The sequence below is a fragment of the Alternaria incomplexa genome (assembly GCF_024043165.1).
Source record: "Alternaria incomplexa strain BMP 0042 chromosome Unknown scaffold_3, whole genome shotgun sequence".
Lineage (NCBI taxonomy): Eukaryota > Fungi > Ascomycota > Dothideomycetes > Pleosporales > Pleosporaceae > Alternaria > Alternaria incomplexa.
Window position 1 is genome coordinate 2,313,399 of NW_026249852.1, and position 15,007 is coordinate 2,328,405.

Below are 15,007 nucleotides of genomic sequence, written 5' to 3' on the forward strand. Positions count from 1 at the left end.
TAATAGCCGTCCGCAGAAATCGCGGAAGTCATGGCCTTTGATCGACCATGGCCTTTGATCGACATGAAGCAGCATGAGACGATGGCGTCACGATTGGGAGGCATGATATTCACCAGGCTTCGAGTCGATTAAGGGAAAACATCAAAAGTGTATTCGAAAAGGCGCTGAAAGGTCAGCGAAAGAAAGACGCAGAACTCGGAAGAATAGAGGACACAGGATATCTGGCGTCCAAATCCGTACTCGCAGAAAGATACCCGCCAAGAGCATGTCAGACAGAGATAGGCCGCTGAAGGCAACAAAGGAAAAGTAGTAATGTGTCCAAACCCCATACAAAAGAAAGAATTACGAAAGAGCCCTGTGAATGAAATCCGCCATTGAACCCAGTCGTTGCAATTATGAGAAGCTGACAAACTTGGGGTCGCGGGGTATCCCATCGGCTCCAATGTTGTTCTTCTTGAACCTCTCCTGCATGTATATTCTGCGTGCCTCGTCGAAGTCGCAGCCGCGTCTCTTCATAATGCGCATAACCTCCTTCTTCCCCGCGTCGTCCAAGCCTTGGCGCGAGTCGCCGGCTTCCACGTTCCCACTCAGGTCAAACGCTGAGGACGAAAGGCCGGCTTCGATGTCGTCGCGGAACGAGTATGGGAGGCGCGTGTAGATGGGTCCGGGGATAGGCAGAAGGTGTATCCAGCGGTGCCGGGTGAAATAGGCAGCTGCGCAGTGTTAGTGTGGCGCAGGAGGTGTTCACTAAGGCAACATACCTGTCGCAATTACCAGAACGAAGAGCGAGACGGAGTAGAGGATGTAGGCCATGATGAAGGTTGCTTCCGAGGCTGCACGAGAGGTCTATAGCGTATGCGACAGAGCGGAGGTCTTCGGGAGTGCGGGAGGGAGCTGCTCGGCGCGACAAAGGAGTTGGTGATGAATACAAAAGAAACGGATGTGAAGTAGATTCAGCGGTAGTGTGTAGATGAGGGCCTCTGAAGCCAAGGCATTAGGGGAGGTTGATGCAAGACAACGATGGTTTGTAACCACGGAGTCGCGGACAAGAACGCTCGGCTGCACCGCCTCACGTCGCGTTCATGCATCGTCACTTCCGCTCCGCTCTTGGCGTCGGCACGCACGTTGATCCATCCCCGAAACACGCACTAAGCGCATGCGGTAATGCAGACGAGGGCCCTCGATTCAATATTGGCGAACTTTCCCAACGTCAAGCAATCGACATCGTCCGTATCCACATTCCATACAGACACAATGGCCACCACTATCTCGCACGATCTTGCCTGGGAGGTTACCAGTGAGTGAAAGACTGGGACGCGCATTGGGAGGGACTGGGGTTGACATATGGCAGAGGGACGCAGCTCCACGCTCGTCAAGAGGGCGAACGGTGTCCAGTTCTCGCGCGATCCTCTTAACCTGAGGAACGTCTACAGCCGCAAGGTATGCATGGAGATTGGATTCCTGGGATCAGTTGACTAATTCTGCTCAGAACGAGGGCTCCATTGCCAACAAGGTACGATTACCACGAACCACGAATGCGCCGCGCGCACATGCGAACCAACACAAGACACGGTATTGACAACGTTGGAATAGGCTATCGGTGTTATCCCCGGCCCCGAGGGTGGTGTCACTCTTCTCATCAAGAAGGCCGACAAGCACCACCAGCCCGCATCTGCCATCCAGACCACCACCTTCGGCCCCAGCAGGTCCACCCGCAAGTACGTCTTCTCCAAGCCACGGCTGTCCTCGCTCGACTGCGCCGATACCGCATATCAAAGGGCTGCTCGCTGACCAACGTAGGACATACTCCGCCATCGTCAACTCCACCACCAAGCGCAACTACCGCCCCGACCTCCGCCAGGACGCCGTTGCTAAGGCCTCCGCCATCCGCAAGAGCCAGAAGCCCGTCAAGGAGTCCAAGCCCACCAAGGCCAGGGGTGCCAAGGCCCAGGCCGCTGCCACCGAGGCATAGATCATGAAATACTGAAGAGCGTGGTGCATGTGAATTGGTTCGGAGTTTTACTTCATTCGGTTCATCATCTTCTGTGGGATTCGGAGCTCATGAAAGAAAATGAGCATGGGTTGCATGAACGAATAAAGCTAGAGTCTTCACGACGAATCGACTCGGCGAGAAATGAATATGCTTCGAAAACCAAATCCTGGTGTGCACAATGCCCTCGTGATGGGTGTGGCGTTATGGATGTTTTCCAAGTGTCACCAAGATGTTGCATGTCCGTGACGCCAGATCGCTCACATGCACAAAGCCCCCTGAGTGTACTTTCAACACAACATGCAGTCGCATTTCAATGTCTGTGGAGACTAAGCGTGACTTGTGGTATAGATGCGTAAGCACGAAATATTTCCAGTGAGCCAGTATATAGAACGCAGGGTGTGCGAACATGGCCTTTCTAGGATGAGCATGGACAAAGGGATTCAATCAATGAGGAAAGTGACAGCTAGGCGTGATAGAACAGAATGCGCTTTTGGTCAGTGAGTACACATAGAATAACCAAGTTTCGATTCGAGCGAGTCTTTACGTGTTGGCATAGTGCCAGCTGATACATACCGTGATCTCGGGCCATGGTTTTGTACTTAAGTATACCAATTCGGACAGTGTTAATGGGTTCTGGATGATTGCAGGAGCTTATGTAAGCAGCCTTGATCTATTCGCCTGCCATGTGCCGTAACTAAAATAGCCCCTCCAGGGCTGGCTAGCCGCCCGCACATGAGTTTGCAGCACGCACAACTTTTGCCTGCCCAGGTGATAACGCAGCAAGAGGTCGAAGCGGCAGCCGTTTCTGCGCAGTCAGCAGAAATGTAAATATGAAACACGTTATGTTCCGTTTCTCCCATCGAATCACCTACTCAACCATCTCGGTTGCTCAATCTTCAGTAGTATAGTGGTCAGTATTTCCGCTTGTCATCTTCACAGACAACTCGCGGGAGACCGGGGTTCAATTCCCCGCTGGAGAGCATTTCATGCATTCTTTTTTTGCTTCGGGTGGGCTTCTGCACCATGGCCATGAAAGTCAATTCGGGGGGAAACTCGTGACGATGTTTTTTGCCCCGAGTAAGTAATGCACAATACCAAATTTTATAAGCCTGCAATAATGCCAGTAACTTCGTATGCGAGTAATAAGTTATAAGAAGGAACGTAAAGATTTTCACGATATGTACAAAAGTCTACTCTATCTTGACAGAAATCTACTCCATCGTTGCCGTAGTCCGTCGTCGCTTTCTGCTCCTTTGCGTGGGTGGGGACGGATTAGCAACGACCGTTTTATCGAGCGCTTCTTGAATCTTCCTTACAGACCAGCCGTCGTCGGTTGGCGTCCAGCTCCTCAGAAAGGAGGCTGAGCCAGCATGCCAGATAAGCTGTTTCACGGTGCCTGGCGGTGCGACTAGTAAAATTTGGCATCTTCCCTTTGACACCATGCGAATTCGCGTCGCTACACGCTTTACGAACGTACTCATGCATGGAAGTGCATAACCCGGTCCGCCATGGTATGTGGGACTGGAATTGCAGTCCATGACTATTGTTGTGAGATGTGTAATAGGATATTGAAGCAGCGCTTCCCGCCAACCATCAAGTTCTCTTGCAAGTTTCGGCTCCTCCTCTGTATACTCCAGCCAATTGCTCTCGGTACATTTGAACAGTTTCTGGTTCTCGGAGAACAGTTTCAACCTGATCTTCTTCGGCAATCTAGCTGGGCTCTGTGGGGCTATCGCATCCTTGATCGTGTCTGTTGTTTGCTGGCTCTTATGATTCGTGAGCAAGCCCGATAGTGCAGCATGCGTCTGGAACGTGACGCTTCGCTCTCGGAGTATTGTGGATATGGCTTCCTCACGAATCGCTTTGGAACAGCCGAGTAGTGGGATTGGCACCGTTTCGGTAATTGCATGGTACACGATCGTGGTGTCGGTGAGTGCATATGACCAGATGGCCTCGCGCAGTTCCACTGCTAGAATCGAAAGTGTTCCGAGTGGATTCTGTCCTGACTCCATGTCTATTCTGGACGAATGGTGTTTGTAGTGGTTTCCCCAACGTTGCTCAGGTGGGACCAGGTTCTTTGTTCGACTACGCCGTCACCGTGCAGTCGTTCACGCCAACTCTTTCGGGAAAGTTCAAGTTTAAGCTCAACGCCGCAAGATGCTGTCCAAATCCACTCGTGTCGCGAAAGGGCTATGTGTGGCTGAAGAGTGAAAAGCTGTTGAGGGGGAGAGCCGAGCAAGCGGAACGCTGCGGGCCGCGGGCGTGGACCAATCCAGCGATGGTCATGCACTAGCCGCTAGCGAATCGCCCGTCTTCACCTAAGCAGTCGCGATGTTCAGCAGTTGCATACACCCTTGACCCGAGATCTTCCCTTATCAGTATACTTTGAGCCTGGCGATCGATCCGATCGCCTCTGCGATGGGAGTTTTTCGTGACGAACGCACACGCAGGGATGGGCCGGGTATCACAAAGCCCTTGTCTCACAGATCCATCAAACTGCCCAATTGCCGAGCGGCCTCGTCCATACACGTTGCCCGTACAGGGCCTCGCCTGGCCGGTCAAACGCGGCCGCATTCTCGCTGAAGCGCTACGCATGGCAGCATATTTTGACGAGCTGGCGCAGAGCATACCTTGCAGGCGGGCCGTTTGTCGCGTAGCGATTGGCTATACAATAGCCCTTCTCAGAAGCGACTTCATCCTGATTAACGGTCTAGCTCCCAGCGGCAGCTAGTGGCTTACCGCATGTTTCCTAGGACTGCCGTCTGATCCACCGCTGCTCTCACTAGATTGCCAGTACAAGGCTGAGTGCTGCCTCAATTCCAGCTCTCCGTCTACCGGCTTGTCCACTGGTACGCGCTATAACCACCATACAACAGCATGTCGTGGACTCCGGTGGACTTCAGCTGTGTCCGCTACTCGGCGGTAGAGGGCACACACTACTTTCATGACTCCGCCTTTCCTTCCTCGATACAGTTCTTGCTGTCCGGTCGCTGGGAGCCTTGGGACGTCAGCTACGTGAAGTAGTACGTCGCGCGTCTTCTCCAGATATCACCCGTAGTGAGACTAACGTATCGAAGCAAGGCTCAAGATCCGGATGTCCGACGCGTTGCAGAAGAAGCAGAGTTGCGACTTATCCGGGATCCTTACTCTGGATACATTCCATGGCCGTCTCCACCTCCCTCTGCTACAGGGCCTCCACCACTAGCTCCCATATACGGCCAGGCTCCATCACAACCGATTGTCACCCATACTACGGTAGCAGGTCTCATGACACCTTCACCGTCAACGGTGGTTGAGAATGCTCTCCTCGGCTCGCCACGCGACCATAGTACGCCTTCGTCAGCAACGACAGCAACCGTGTATGCTTCCCCGTACGCATTTCAAGCTGCGGCGCCAACTGGCGCCACCCAAATACCGCCAGAATCGACTCCCACTGTCCAAGCAGCTCCTGAAAACAATATGCGCCCATCTTCGCAGTACATCGATCCCGCCTTACATGATCCGACACCAAACCAAGCAGCACCTCTACCAGCCATCCTTTCGAGAACGAGAGAGACGAAGATTCTGCTTTCCATTGACGGTGACGGTATCCGGGGCTTATCTGCTCTCCTTTTAGTTGAATCGCTCGTCAATGCGATTTGCGTCAAAGTCGGGCAGCGCTTAGACAGCCACCAGATTTTCGACTTGACAGGTGGCAGTTCTCTTGGCGGTATAATAGCCATCATGCTATGTCGATTGCGCATGCAAGCCCACAGAGCAAGAGAAGCTTACAAGCAGATCGCCAAACAAGTGTTCGACAATAAAAGGGCCTACTTCAGATATCTCGACCCTCATGCACAGATACAGGAGCCTGACGACAGCGCGTTAGAGAACGAAATCAAGAGCGTGGTTCAGCAGGAGCTAGGCAACCCGGACGAAGTACTCCTAGATGGACGGCCCGACTCGGGCGACGTGTGAGTAAAGCCTATTCATCCGCGACGTACATACTGACTCGATAAAGTTTCGCAATTACGACACAAATGGATATCGGTACGTACTGGAGTGAGAAGCGTGGTAAAATTCACTAACGAATTGAAGGCACGAACAAAGCTGCTCTTATCCGATCATACCAAACACGGCGCATAACTGGACCGGACTTGGAACCGAACATGCCCATATGGCAAGCGATGAAGGCGACCTCAGCAGCCCCACGATACGTGCAATCCGAGCCAGGAGTTCCGCAACGCTTCGTAATCGAGAAAGGTCTCGTTGATCATGGGACTACAAAGAACAACCCAGTTCGCGACATCCTGTATGAATGTAGGAAGCTGTTCCGATATGCGAACGACATGATGATCATTGTCTCGGTCGGGACGGGCGTCGGCCTGAATCGCAAAAACGAGATTCCCGAAATGGCGAACAGCGTTGAGGATAGGAAGGCTGAAGCAAGATCGTGGGGTGATAGATTTGAGGCCGAACATGCTGCGTTGATGGAGCGCAACTGGATGAAGTACTTTCGGTTTGATGTGACGGGTTTAGAGGATGTGCCACTGGAGGAGTGGAGTCACGAAGAACTGATTAAGGAGAAGACTTCGGCATACCTCGCCCAGCCAGAGGTTGGACAGAAGTTCTATGCGTGTGTTGATGCGATAACGGCGCTGCTGTTGAGCCCGCAGGGGAGGTAGTCAGACAGGGCAACGGTAAATATGGCACAGCTGGTGGACGATAGTCGGTCGCAAAAGTGCTCCTAATAGTAATTCGATCCCCATGAGGTACATGTCGGGTTTTACCCATCTATGCCGCGAATTACCACTCTCTGATCGGTGTTGCCAGGTCGCGTGCGCCTAGCGCGCCTGCCGTCCATTCGTGGGCCCGTCCACCACGTGTCGACATCCTTTCACACTCATCTCCTAAACAACTGCTTGGGTGCATGACATCACGCAAACCGGCGTCAAACTCCGCGCCAGGCACTCTGCATGTATCGACTGTATGAGCAGGATCCGACTTCCTGGTCGACGCCGCGTAACCGCAGCGTACAGAACGCCTATGACGCCATGCCTCATTCCTTCTCTTGGCCCAACACCCGCATCGACCAAACATGGGAAACATCACGCACATCGCATTCCCCATCATCGGTCGATGCACCCTTATTTACCCCGCGATCAGTTGATTACTCTTGGCTGCCACGGCTGTGTATGCCTTGGCTCAAAATGACAAGCCTCACATTGGCGGAGTAAGCTTACCGAAGATGTAACCAGCCGCCTCTTGACATCAGAGGCACGGAGTAACGGGCAGCCTGATTTCGCGTAGAGGGTGAGCGAAAGGCGAAGAGGCGTATGCACTGTGGGCGAGATGGTGTGAAGTATATCTCGTACACTTCTTCGTTTTCCGCCTTTCACACCCCTTTCTCTCAATCATCCTCCTACGTACGTGCGGACTCCGATATGGCTACCGTAGACGATGGCAAGCCGACAGCTGTGCCTGACACAGAGCGCGACCCCAACTATGGCGAAGGCACAGAACTTGAGCAAGAGAAGACGGACCGAATCATCACAGGCGACAAAGTCGAGCTACAAGACAGTGATGCTTGGGACAAGCTTGGTTACTCGTTCCCAACTTGGCGCAAATGGTGAGTTGAGCTTATGTCTCTTGTCTGGATGCCGCTTTGCCGTGAGACCCGACCATTGTGGCGGCGCATGTCGAGAGCCTACCATAGGCTTACAACCTCCTCGCAATCACTCTCTCCATGTTGCGATGTTCAATGTACGGCGCTGACAATGATTCCACGATAGGCAGATCCTCATCGTCGTCTTCTTCATCCAAATCAGCATCAACACGAATGCGTCCATGTACTCGCATGCCGTCAGCGCCGTGTCTGAACATCATGGTGTCAGCGAACAAGCAGCTCGCGTCCCACAGGCAGCGTTTTTGATCGCCTATGGTATCGGTTGCGAACTTTGGGCTCCCTGGTCAGAAGAGTATGGACGATGGCCCATCCAGCAACTCAGTCTGTTCCTTGTCAACCTCTGGCAAATACCAGCCGCTTTGTCGAAGAACTATGCGACATATGTGGTGGTCCGGACGCTTGGAGGCTTATCAACGGCTGGCGGCTCGGTCACGCTTGGTGTACTCGCCGACATGTGGGAGCCGGATGAACAAGAGTTTGCTGTCGCATTCCTAGTGCTATCATCTGTGGGCGGGTCCGTTGTTGGTGCGATCATCGGAGCGTTCGTAGAAAGGTGAGTAAATCATTAACAAGTTTTGTTGACAGTTATTGACTTAGCTCTCTAGGTACAAGTCGGTCGAGTGGATATTCTGGGTCCAGCTCATCATCGGAGGCTTCGTCCAGCTCGTTCACTTTGTCTGCAACCCCGAGACTCGCTCGACAATCCTATTGGACCGTGAGGCGAAGAGACGACGTAAGACAGGTGAAGACCCGAATATCTATGGCCCAAATGAGATCCGAGGTGGCCATAAGATGAGCTTCAAAGAGGTCGGCACTATCTTCTGGAGGTATGTAACGGCTTCAAGACTTGATGGCTTCGATGCTAATGATAAGATAGACCTTTCTACATGTTCTTTACCGAACCAATCGTCCTATGGCTCTCCCTCCTCAGTGGTTTCAGCGACGCCCTGATCTTCACATTCTTGGAGTCTTTCGGTCCCGTCTACGAACAATGGGGCTTTGGCGTCGTTGGCGCAGGTCTAGCTTTCCTTCCCATCTTGATCAGTTACTTCCTGGCTTACGCTTCATACATGCCGTCGATCATCAGTTTCCGGAAGAAACGACGACAGAATCCAGGATCAGTCGAACCGGAGGCTCGACTTTGGTGGTTACTGTTCCTCGCTCCGCTGGAGACTATCGGCTTGTTTGGGTTTGCTTGGACGTCACTTGGCCCAGACTATGGCATTCCTTGGATCGCGCCGATGATCTTCTCGGCAATGGTTGGCATGGCGAACGTAAGTTTTGGAGCCTTTCATGTGGTGCTCAGTGTTCAGTGGCTAATACTTCCCAGTATGCAATCTACCAGTCTTCAATCGACTACCAAACAGCCGCATACGGCCCCTACGCTTCCTCGGCAACCGGTGGCAACGATCTCGCTCGTGACGCTCTAGCCGGTATCGCTTCTCTATACTCAACACCGCTCTACTCGAACATCCCTGGCCGGCCGCTGCAATACGCTTCCACTATTCTAGCCTGCCTTGCTTTCCTGGTCACCCTTCCCATTTACATCGTGTACTGGAAAGGTCCGCAGATCAGAGCCAATTCGAAATTTGCGCAGAGCCTCGATCAAAGTCGACAACAGAGAGATGAAAAGAGGAGGAAGAGTGTTCATCCAGGTGTGGAGGGGCCGCTGGGTGAGAAGGAGCAGAGGGTTCATCGAGAGAATGCGTAGGTGTGGAAACCGGCGGAGATAGGATGGCTGCGAGCCAAGTGATTTGGCCGATGCTCTTGCTTTGTGACCTGCTAGTATTCTCAATAGAAAATCATACGACTGCTATATCTCTTGTTCTGGACGAAACAGGACATGACTGCTTTAACTCAGCTATATCTTGAAATCCAGGACGAAGCCTCTTCGTGTCGTCTGGATTCGAACACCGTCGAACCCATCGTATTCCTATGCTTTCTATACCACTTCAATTCTATCCAGCTTGGGACTCTGGCCCAAATTACTTTCACACCCGAAGTTATGCTGAAGATGAGATTCGGTCTCGCATTCGCAAGCTTGCGCAGAGCCGGTCCCATTTCCTCTTCGATTCGTCCGTAAGTATAGTTCAACCGCCCAGTCCACGATAAACTCAGTTCCCGCAGATTGGGTACCCACTCTGGATGCTCAGCGAGGGCCTCGAAATCGACTGGCCAAGGGTTTCTTAGATCACCGGACAAGTTGATGCTAAGGAGTGAAGGACACGAAGACATAAGTGCGAACAGGACGCTAAGACTGCAGCAATGGTCTAAGTGAGCGGACTGTAAACCGGGACAGTGGTGGATGAGATGAACCAGACTTTGCTCTGTGTGAAGTTCAGCAGTCTTGCGTCTTTTTTCTTCTTCTTCTTTAGTGTAGTTATAGAATCGAGGTGTTACTGGGTACGCTATCAGCACAGCTGCTTCTTGTGGAATATCGGGTAAACCTTCCGACTTACGTACCTTCAGAGTAAATATGCTTTATCCTTCCGTTCATTTTCACTGCCATGAGAGCGTCGTCGTCCATGCTTCAAGGTGTTAGCGGAATTTTACCAAGAAAGACACGTCGAATCCTTTTGACTTACAAGCCTACATCGAGCTGTCGTTCCGGCCCACACCGATCGCATCTTATGCTCCTATCGTCGAATTCATTATGGCATTCCGGTTCCATAGCTGTGTGATCCTCGAGTGGAAGATGAATTGGTTTCCGCCATGTTTGGACATCAGTCAGAAGTGTAGCGGCACAATCGCGCCCGCATGGACATCCATGGAGCTCATGGTCTCTTCCAAAGCATTTCTTATCAACGTCAGAGCCAGAAACCTTGCCTTTGCTTTCTTCAAGTACAGTTGACGCTATTGGTAGACTGGCAGGAGGAGACGGCGGTGAATCGCGGGTCCGTATTGAGCATGACTGCGTCTTCACTCGACAGGATTGTTTAGGTGTTTTCTTGCGCTGGGGCGGCTTTGGAGTTGTCGCTATCACTGCCTTTGTAGCGGCTGCTAAAGCTTCGTTTCGTGAGACTACGGGAAAGCCTAGTTTGGCGTAGTTGCGTTTTGGAGTTACGTTCGAATTCTGCGTGCGAGTTGGCGGCGTAACTGCCAGAAGGAAAGTGAAGACTAACAATATCGAGCACAGGATGGAAGGTCTCGGATATCTTACCTTTTATATTGTGTTCGTGTCGACGCGTCTCTAGCGCGCTCCGCATCGCGCCGTCTTGTTCCTACGGCTGACACTCGGTGAGACTCACCAACCTCCCAATTCTCTAACACATGTAGTGATGCGCTATTTTGTAAGACTTTATTGGATTTGCTCTTCTTAGAAGTAGTGAGACTTTGTTGTAGGGAGCTCATCGTGTAAGACTTCGAGCCACCTGGGTTCCAAGCCGTAAGCCTATTGTGCAGCGCATGTCCTCCGAACGCCTAGGCAGCTAGTGTGGCACACTGACGAGCTGACAACCTCTGAGGAAAGAACTGTGTGCAGCAATTTGAGCCCTTGGATTTCTTCGCGGGAGTTGTCAGAACAGCCAATCATCATCTACGGTATTAATGCAACTCGCTCAACCCACTGCAACCTCGAGGTAAGCAATGTGTTCCTAGTCCTGTAAACTTATAAACATGTGTGTATCTTAGATAACTTGTTAGGTACAAGAAGCTGCTCAGCCAACGCAAGACAAGGTAAACTGAAACAAGTATGTCTGGCCGAGCGTGCCTAAATGTAGCTCAAGTAACAGTAGGGAGACTAGAAGACACCTTTCTCCCGTTCTTGTACGTATCGGGACTGGTCTCCAGGTACCACGTATCCCACTTCTTGAATTGTGAACGGGTAACCAGCTCGATGGGCAGTGTCGGTCGCGTCCTTCCAAAGTCTCGCAACGCACGCATGGGTTTTCTATTGTAAGAAAGGTCGTTGAGGCGTAGTTTCTTCAAGTTCGGCGCCCAATCTGGGTGAGCAATCGATTGCTCGAAAGTGACTTCTGTAACGCCAGAACCGGAAAACTCCAGATGGGTAAGGTTCTGACAGAACGAAATGAGATGGATCAAGCCTTGATCACCAAGCTCAGAACTCCTAGACCCGGGTAGAGAGATCTTCTTTAGGTTTCTGCAAGCCTTAGCAAGAAGCTTGATACTCTCGTCCGTCACAAGACATTCTAACGTGATAGTCAGAAATGATTCTACAAAGCGTTGCATAGTCATGTACTCGTACCATTATGAGCGTTGTAGTCAACATTCACGTATGTAAGATGGATTTCCGTTAGTGAGTCGCAGACTTTAGGTCCCAGGAAGAGGATATCGTCAATATGTTTGCTAGAAACACGCGGTTTAGTATTGCACGGTATGCCCTGTAGAGAGGGAGTAGAGTATGAGACCTACTCTGTCAGCTCAACGGCCCCTCCAAAATGATCTTTCGTGTCGATGTCCCAATAATCTTGTAGTACTTGTCGTCCCAGTCGCATCTGGAGTCATAGAAGGAGGCTTGTTTTACTCCTTTAACGAGAGGCTTGGGAAGACGAGGTTTTGGCTTCGACGCTTCTTGCGCTACTAGGTCTGCAGCCGATCGTGATGAAACTGGAGGCTTTGCCCGGGCCGCTGCGGCTACGACCTCCTCTTTCGGGGCAGGTCTGAAGCCGAAGGCTGCGAGACCGCCGGAAGGAGTAGCCTTTGCTGAACCTTTCTTTTTCTCTGTGCGAATTGGTGGCATAAGGAGAGTTTGTGTGTAGTGGCGAAAGGTGATAAAGGATGTGCAAGGAGATGAGACCCTGTGTAGACAAGATGCACGGGCCCTGGATACGCTGCCTAGGTATCACGCCAGACGCGCCAGCAAATCGGCGCTATCAAACAAGTAGCTGACCCTAGGTTGGGCCCAAAGTGTCCGCGATCCGATCATCGCGAGACGAAATCGCGAACACACGAGCAATAGACGCGTCTTCGTGCAATGAGAAGGCTGCTCAGGCTTGTTGCTGCGGAACGAATGGCATCTGCACGCGTAATTTCTGGAACTTCAGTTCACAGAAGGAAGCCATCGTTGTCAATCCGCATTTCAGCTGATGGAGTGTCGAGATCCGCATGTTCGAAGAAGAGGTGATCGAACGTTTAACGGCGCGCCAACCAATGTCATCGCGGCAGGGTGGCGAAGCACGCTAGTCGCCAGCCACCCTCACGGAGACGTCCCTCACATCTCCTGCATCCACGCTTCACGCTTCATCTCAGCAACACGGCCATTGGGGAGATGTTCCACGGCTATGCTACGGTGTCGATCGAATACACGCTCTAACGCTCTGCAAATGGCCTTGCAACCTGTCTTTCAGACTGCCGTCACGCTGCTCTTCACGGATGCTTACCTCGTGGCTTCCTCACCCGGAAGCATCGGAACTGTAAGACGAGATGCGGTAACTCGCAGCTTCCGATGCTACAACCATTTCCACAGATGACGAGAATCCTCTAAGAGCTGAGGCATGTTCGCATCCTCACGCTAATGTTGCTGTCCTCGCCTTGCCCTCTTCATCGCCCTCTTAGCGCCAGGTCGCGTCTTCAGCAAGTCCTTGTACTCCTCTTCCGCAAGCTCGCCGTCTACCTCTAAAGCAGGGAATGCCTTGACATAGTCTCGGAAGTCTGCTATCGCACTCTCATCCCAGAGCTCTTGATGGATGTGTCGCAGGACGCACGCCACTATCAGCTCTTTCAAGCTGTCATCTCCGAAGGTGTCGTCCGCACGTTCGTCTGTGTCCTGGAAATTCTGAGCCGGATCGTATGCCCAAGTCACGAATTTCTTCACAGTTCCTACTCCTACTCCGAACTTGCTCGTCCACAGCATCGCCTCTGCCATCTTCGTGTGCGAGATGGCCACTAAGGACTGATACTGCAGGTTCTTTCCCATGTTGTACATCTTCATGTGAAATTCCAATGCGCTCTCCAGATTCATGGGATAGCTCGCGCTTGTCAGGCCCCTAGGCAGCTTACTGTGGTGACGCAGTAATGTCGCTTGTCCGCCCTGACCGAGTGTGTATGTTCCAGTATATATGAACTCGATGAGGCGGTCGACCATGATCGGGCTGTGGATTTGTGCGTCGAATTCGTATTCTCTGGTAGGAGGCTCAGATGTGCTCTGGAACAATGTGAGTATTTGATACTGCGCTCTTGAATCCGACTTCCACGCTTACCTTGGTAGAGAACATATAGTCCTCCAGTACTTGCGATCCGCCGATGAGAAAGGCCGAGTGGACGTAAAATTGTACACCATTAACGACTAGCGTGAAGTCGCATCCGATTCGCTTTTCGAGAACAATCCGGTCACGTCTTCATTCTATCAGCGGGTACTTAGTCGTACTTATATCCGATGCTTACTGGGCGCAGACGAATTGCGGATGTGGTAACCTAAGGGGTTTTCCCTTGAAGACATGTTCCAAAAGAGTTTTCTGAGATTGCAAGGATATGTGAGCACCATCTATGCGGGCGGGAATATGGCCTTCCAACACATCAGTGACATCATTCCTATATCCCGTATAATGACTTACCAGGTGTTGAAGCTTGTCTGCTGTCGCCATCAACTGAGTTGGATGTAATATCGTACACCACATCTTCAGTTGGAGTGACCGAACTTGATAGCTGCGAGTCTGCTGGATAAGTATTTGCATCCGGCTTCGGGCTGCTTTGCGACTTACTTTCTCGACTGCTGACAGTTTTGCGCTCTTCGTTCTCTGGTGGCGAATACATAACAGCCGGGGGAAATGCACTGACTGATAGTGTCGATAGCTCCGGCGCCGATGTCCTGCGTTCACGATATGTCGACGGGAGATTCTTATCCATGACCATAGTCAAGCGCTGGTATTTCGTAGAAAAGTTAGCTGGGGTGCGTCGAAGTACCACCTAGCAAATAGCAAACAGGCTGTTTCTACCCTTTCACTGACACAAAGCAGCGCACCTGACGCCACTGCACGTGATATCTACTAGCGCCAACTTTGGCCAGTATATTTACACTGTCCGGTCCCCCCACCATCCTACTTGCGCGTCTTGGGAACTGTATCATCAACGCCTCCAATCATACCCGCCTAGACATCAACTTGAACAGACAACATGCCCGGGGCCGATATGGAATTCCTGCGCATCTTGCGCGGGGAGCAAGCGGCTTCGAAGACATCCCCAATGGCCCATGAGACTTACCAGGAGTATGGCAACGAAGCATGTATACAACCGGGTCGCTGACAGAAGCAGGTGGCGGGACAACCTAGTCAAGGAAACACCGGCTGATGTTACGATTGTCGTCAATCGAGACAGTCATGAGGCGTCTTGCCTCATACCCCGATGCTTTGCTGTCGGCGGGTCGGTCAAGATCAAGGAAGAGGTGCGTATGA

The 15,007-nt window shown here is 51.8% G+C and overlaps 6 protein-coding genes and 1 non-coding gene across 7 annotated transcripts; 5 read left to right on the forward strand and 2 right to left on the reverse strand.

Annotated features, from left to right (window-relative positions):
• Positions 1–393: 393 nt before the first annotated feature.
• J4E90_003134 (uncharacterized protein) lies at positions 394–813 on the reverse strand (the record flags this gene model as incomplete). Its single annotated transcript, XM_051432707.1, has 2 exons — positions 394–713; positions 762–813. 2 exons carry the CDS (start codon positions 811–813, stop codon positions 394–396), a joined length of 372 nt encoding a protein of 123 aa, XP_051294129.1.
• A 441-nt stretch (positions 814–1,254) lies between these two features.
• On the forward strand, positions 1,255–1,972 carry J4E90_003135 (uncharacterized protein; the record flags this gene model as incomplete). Its single annotated transcript, XM_051432708.1, has 5 exons — positions 1,255–1,297; positions 1,352–1,440; positions 1,490–1,513; positions 1,594–1,718; positions 1,801–1,972. The coding sequence occupies 5 exons, from the start codon at positions 1,255–1,257 to the stop codon at positions 1,970–1,972; spliced, it is 453 nt and encodes a 150-aa protein (XP_051294130.1).
• A 914-nt stretch (positions 1,973–2,886) lies between these two features.
• Positions 2,887–2,973, forward strand: J4E90_003136. The gene has a single exon. It is a non-coding gene; the product is annotated as a tRNA-Asp (tRNA).
• Positions 2,974–5,716: 2,743 nt separating this feature from the next.
• J4E90_003137 (uncharacterized protein) lies at positions 5,717–6,657 on the forward strand (the record flags this gene model as incomplete). Its single annotated transcript, XM_051432709.1, has 2 exons — positions 5,717–5,723; positions 6,071–6,657. The coding sequence occupies 2 exons, from the start codon at positions 5,717–5,719 to the stop codon at positions 6,655–6,657; spliced, it is 594 nt and encodes a 197-aa protein (XP_051294131.1).
• Positions 6,658–7,726: 1,069 nt separating this feature from the next.
• J4E90_003138 (uncharacterized protein) lies at positions 7,727–8,215 on the forward strand (the record flags this gene model as incomplete). The annotated part of the gene is made up of 2 exons (XM_051432710.1): positions 7,727–7,735; positions 7,769–8,215. The coding sequence occupies 2 exons, from the start codon at positions 7,727–7,729 to the stop codon at positions 8,213–8,215; spliced, it is 456 nt and encodes a 151-aa protein (XP_051294132.1).
• Positions 8,216–8,923: 708 nt separating this feature from the next.
• J4E90_003139 (uncharacterized protein) lies at positions 8,924–9,369 on the forward strand (the record flags this gene model as incomplete). Its single annotated transcript, XM_051432711.1, has 2 exons — positions 8,924–8,932; positions 8,989–9,369. 2 exons carry the CDS (start codon positions 8,924–8,926, stop codon positions 9,367–9,369), a joined length of 390 nt encoding a protein of 129 aa, XP_051294133.1.
• A 3,759-nt stretch (positions 9,370–13,128) lies between these two features.
• Positions 13,129–14,233, reverse strand: J4E90_003140 (uncharacterized protein; the record flags this gene model as incomplete). The annotated part of the gene is made up of 2 exons (XM_051432712.1): positions 13,129–13,811; positions 14,227–14,233. 2 exons carry the CDS (start codon positions 14,231–14,233, stop codon positions 13,129–13,131), a joined length of 690 nt encoding a protein of 229 aa, XP_051294134.1.
• Between the last annotated feature and the right edge of the window lie 774 nt (positions 14,234–15,007).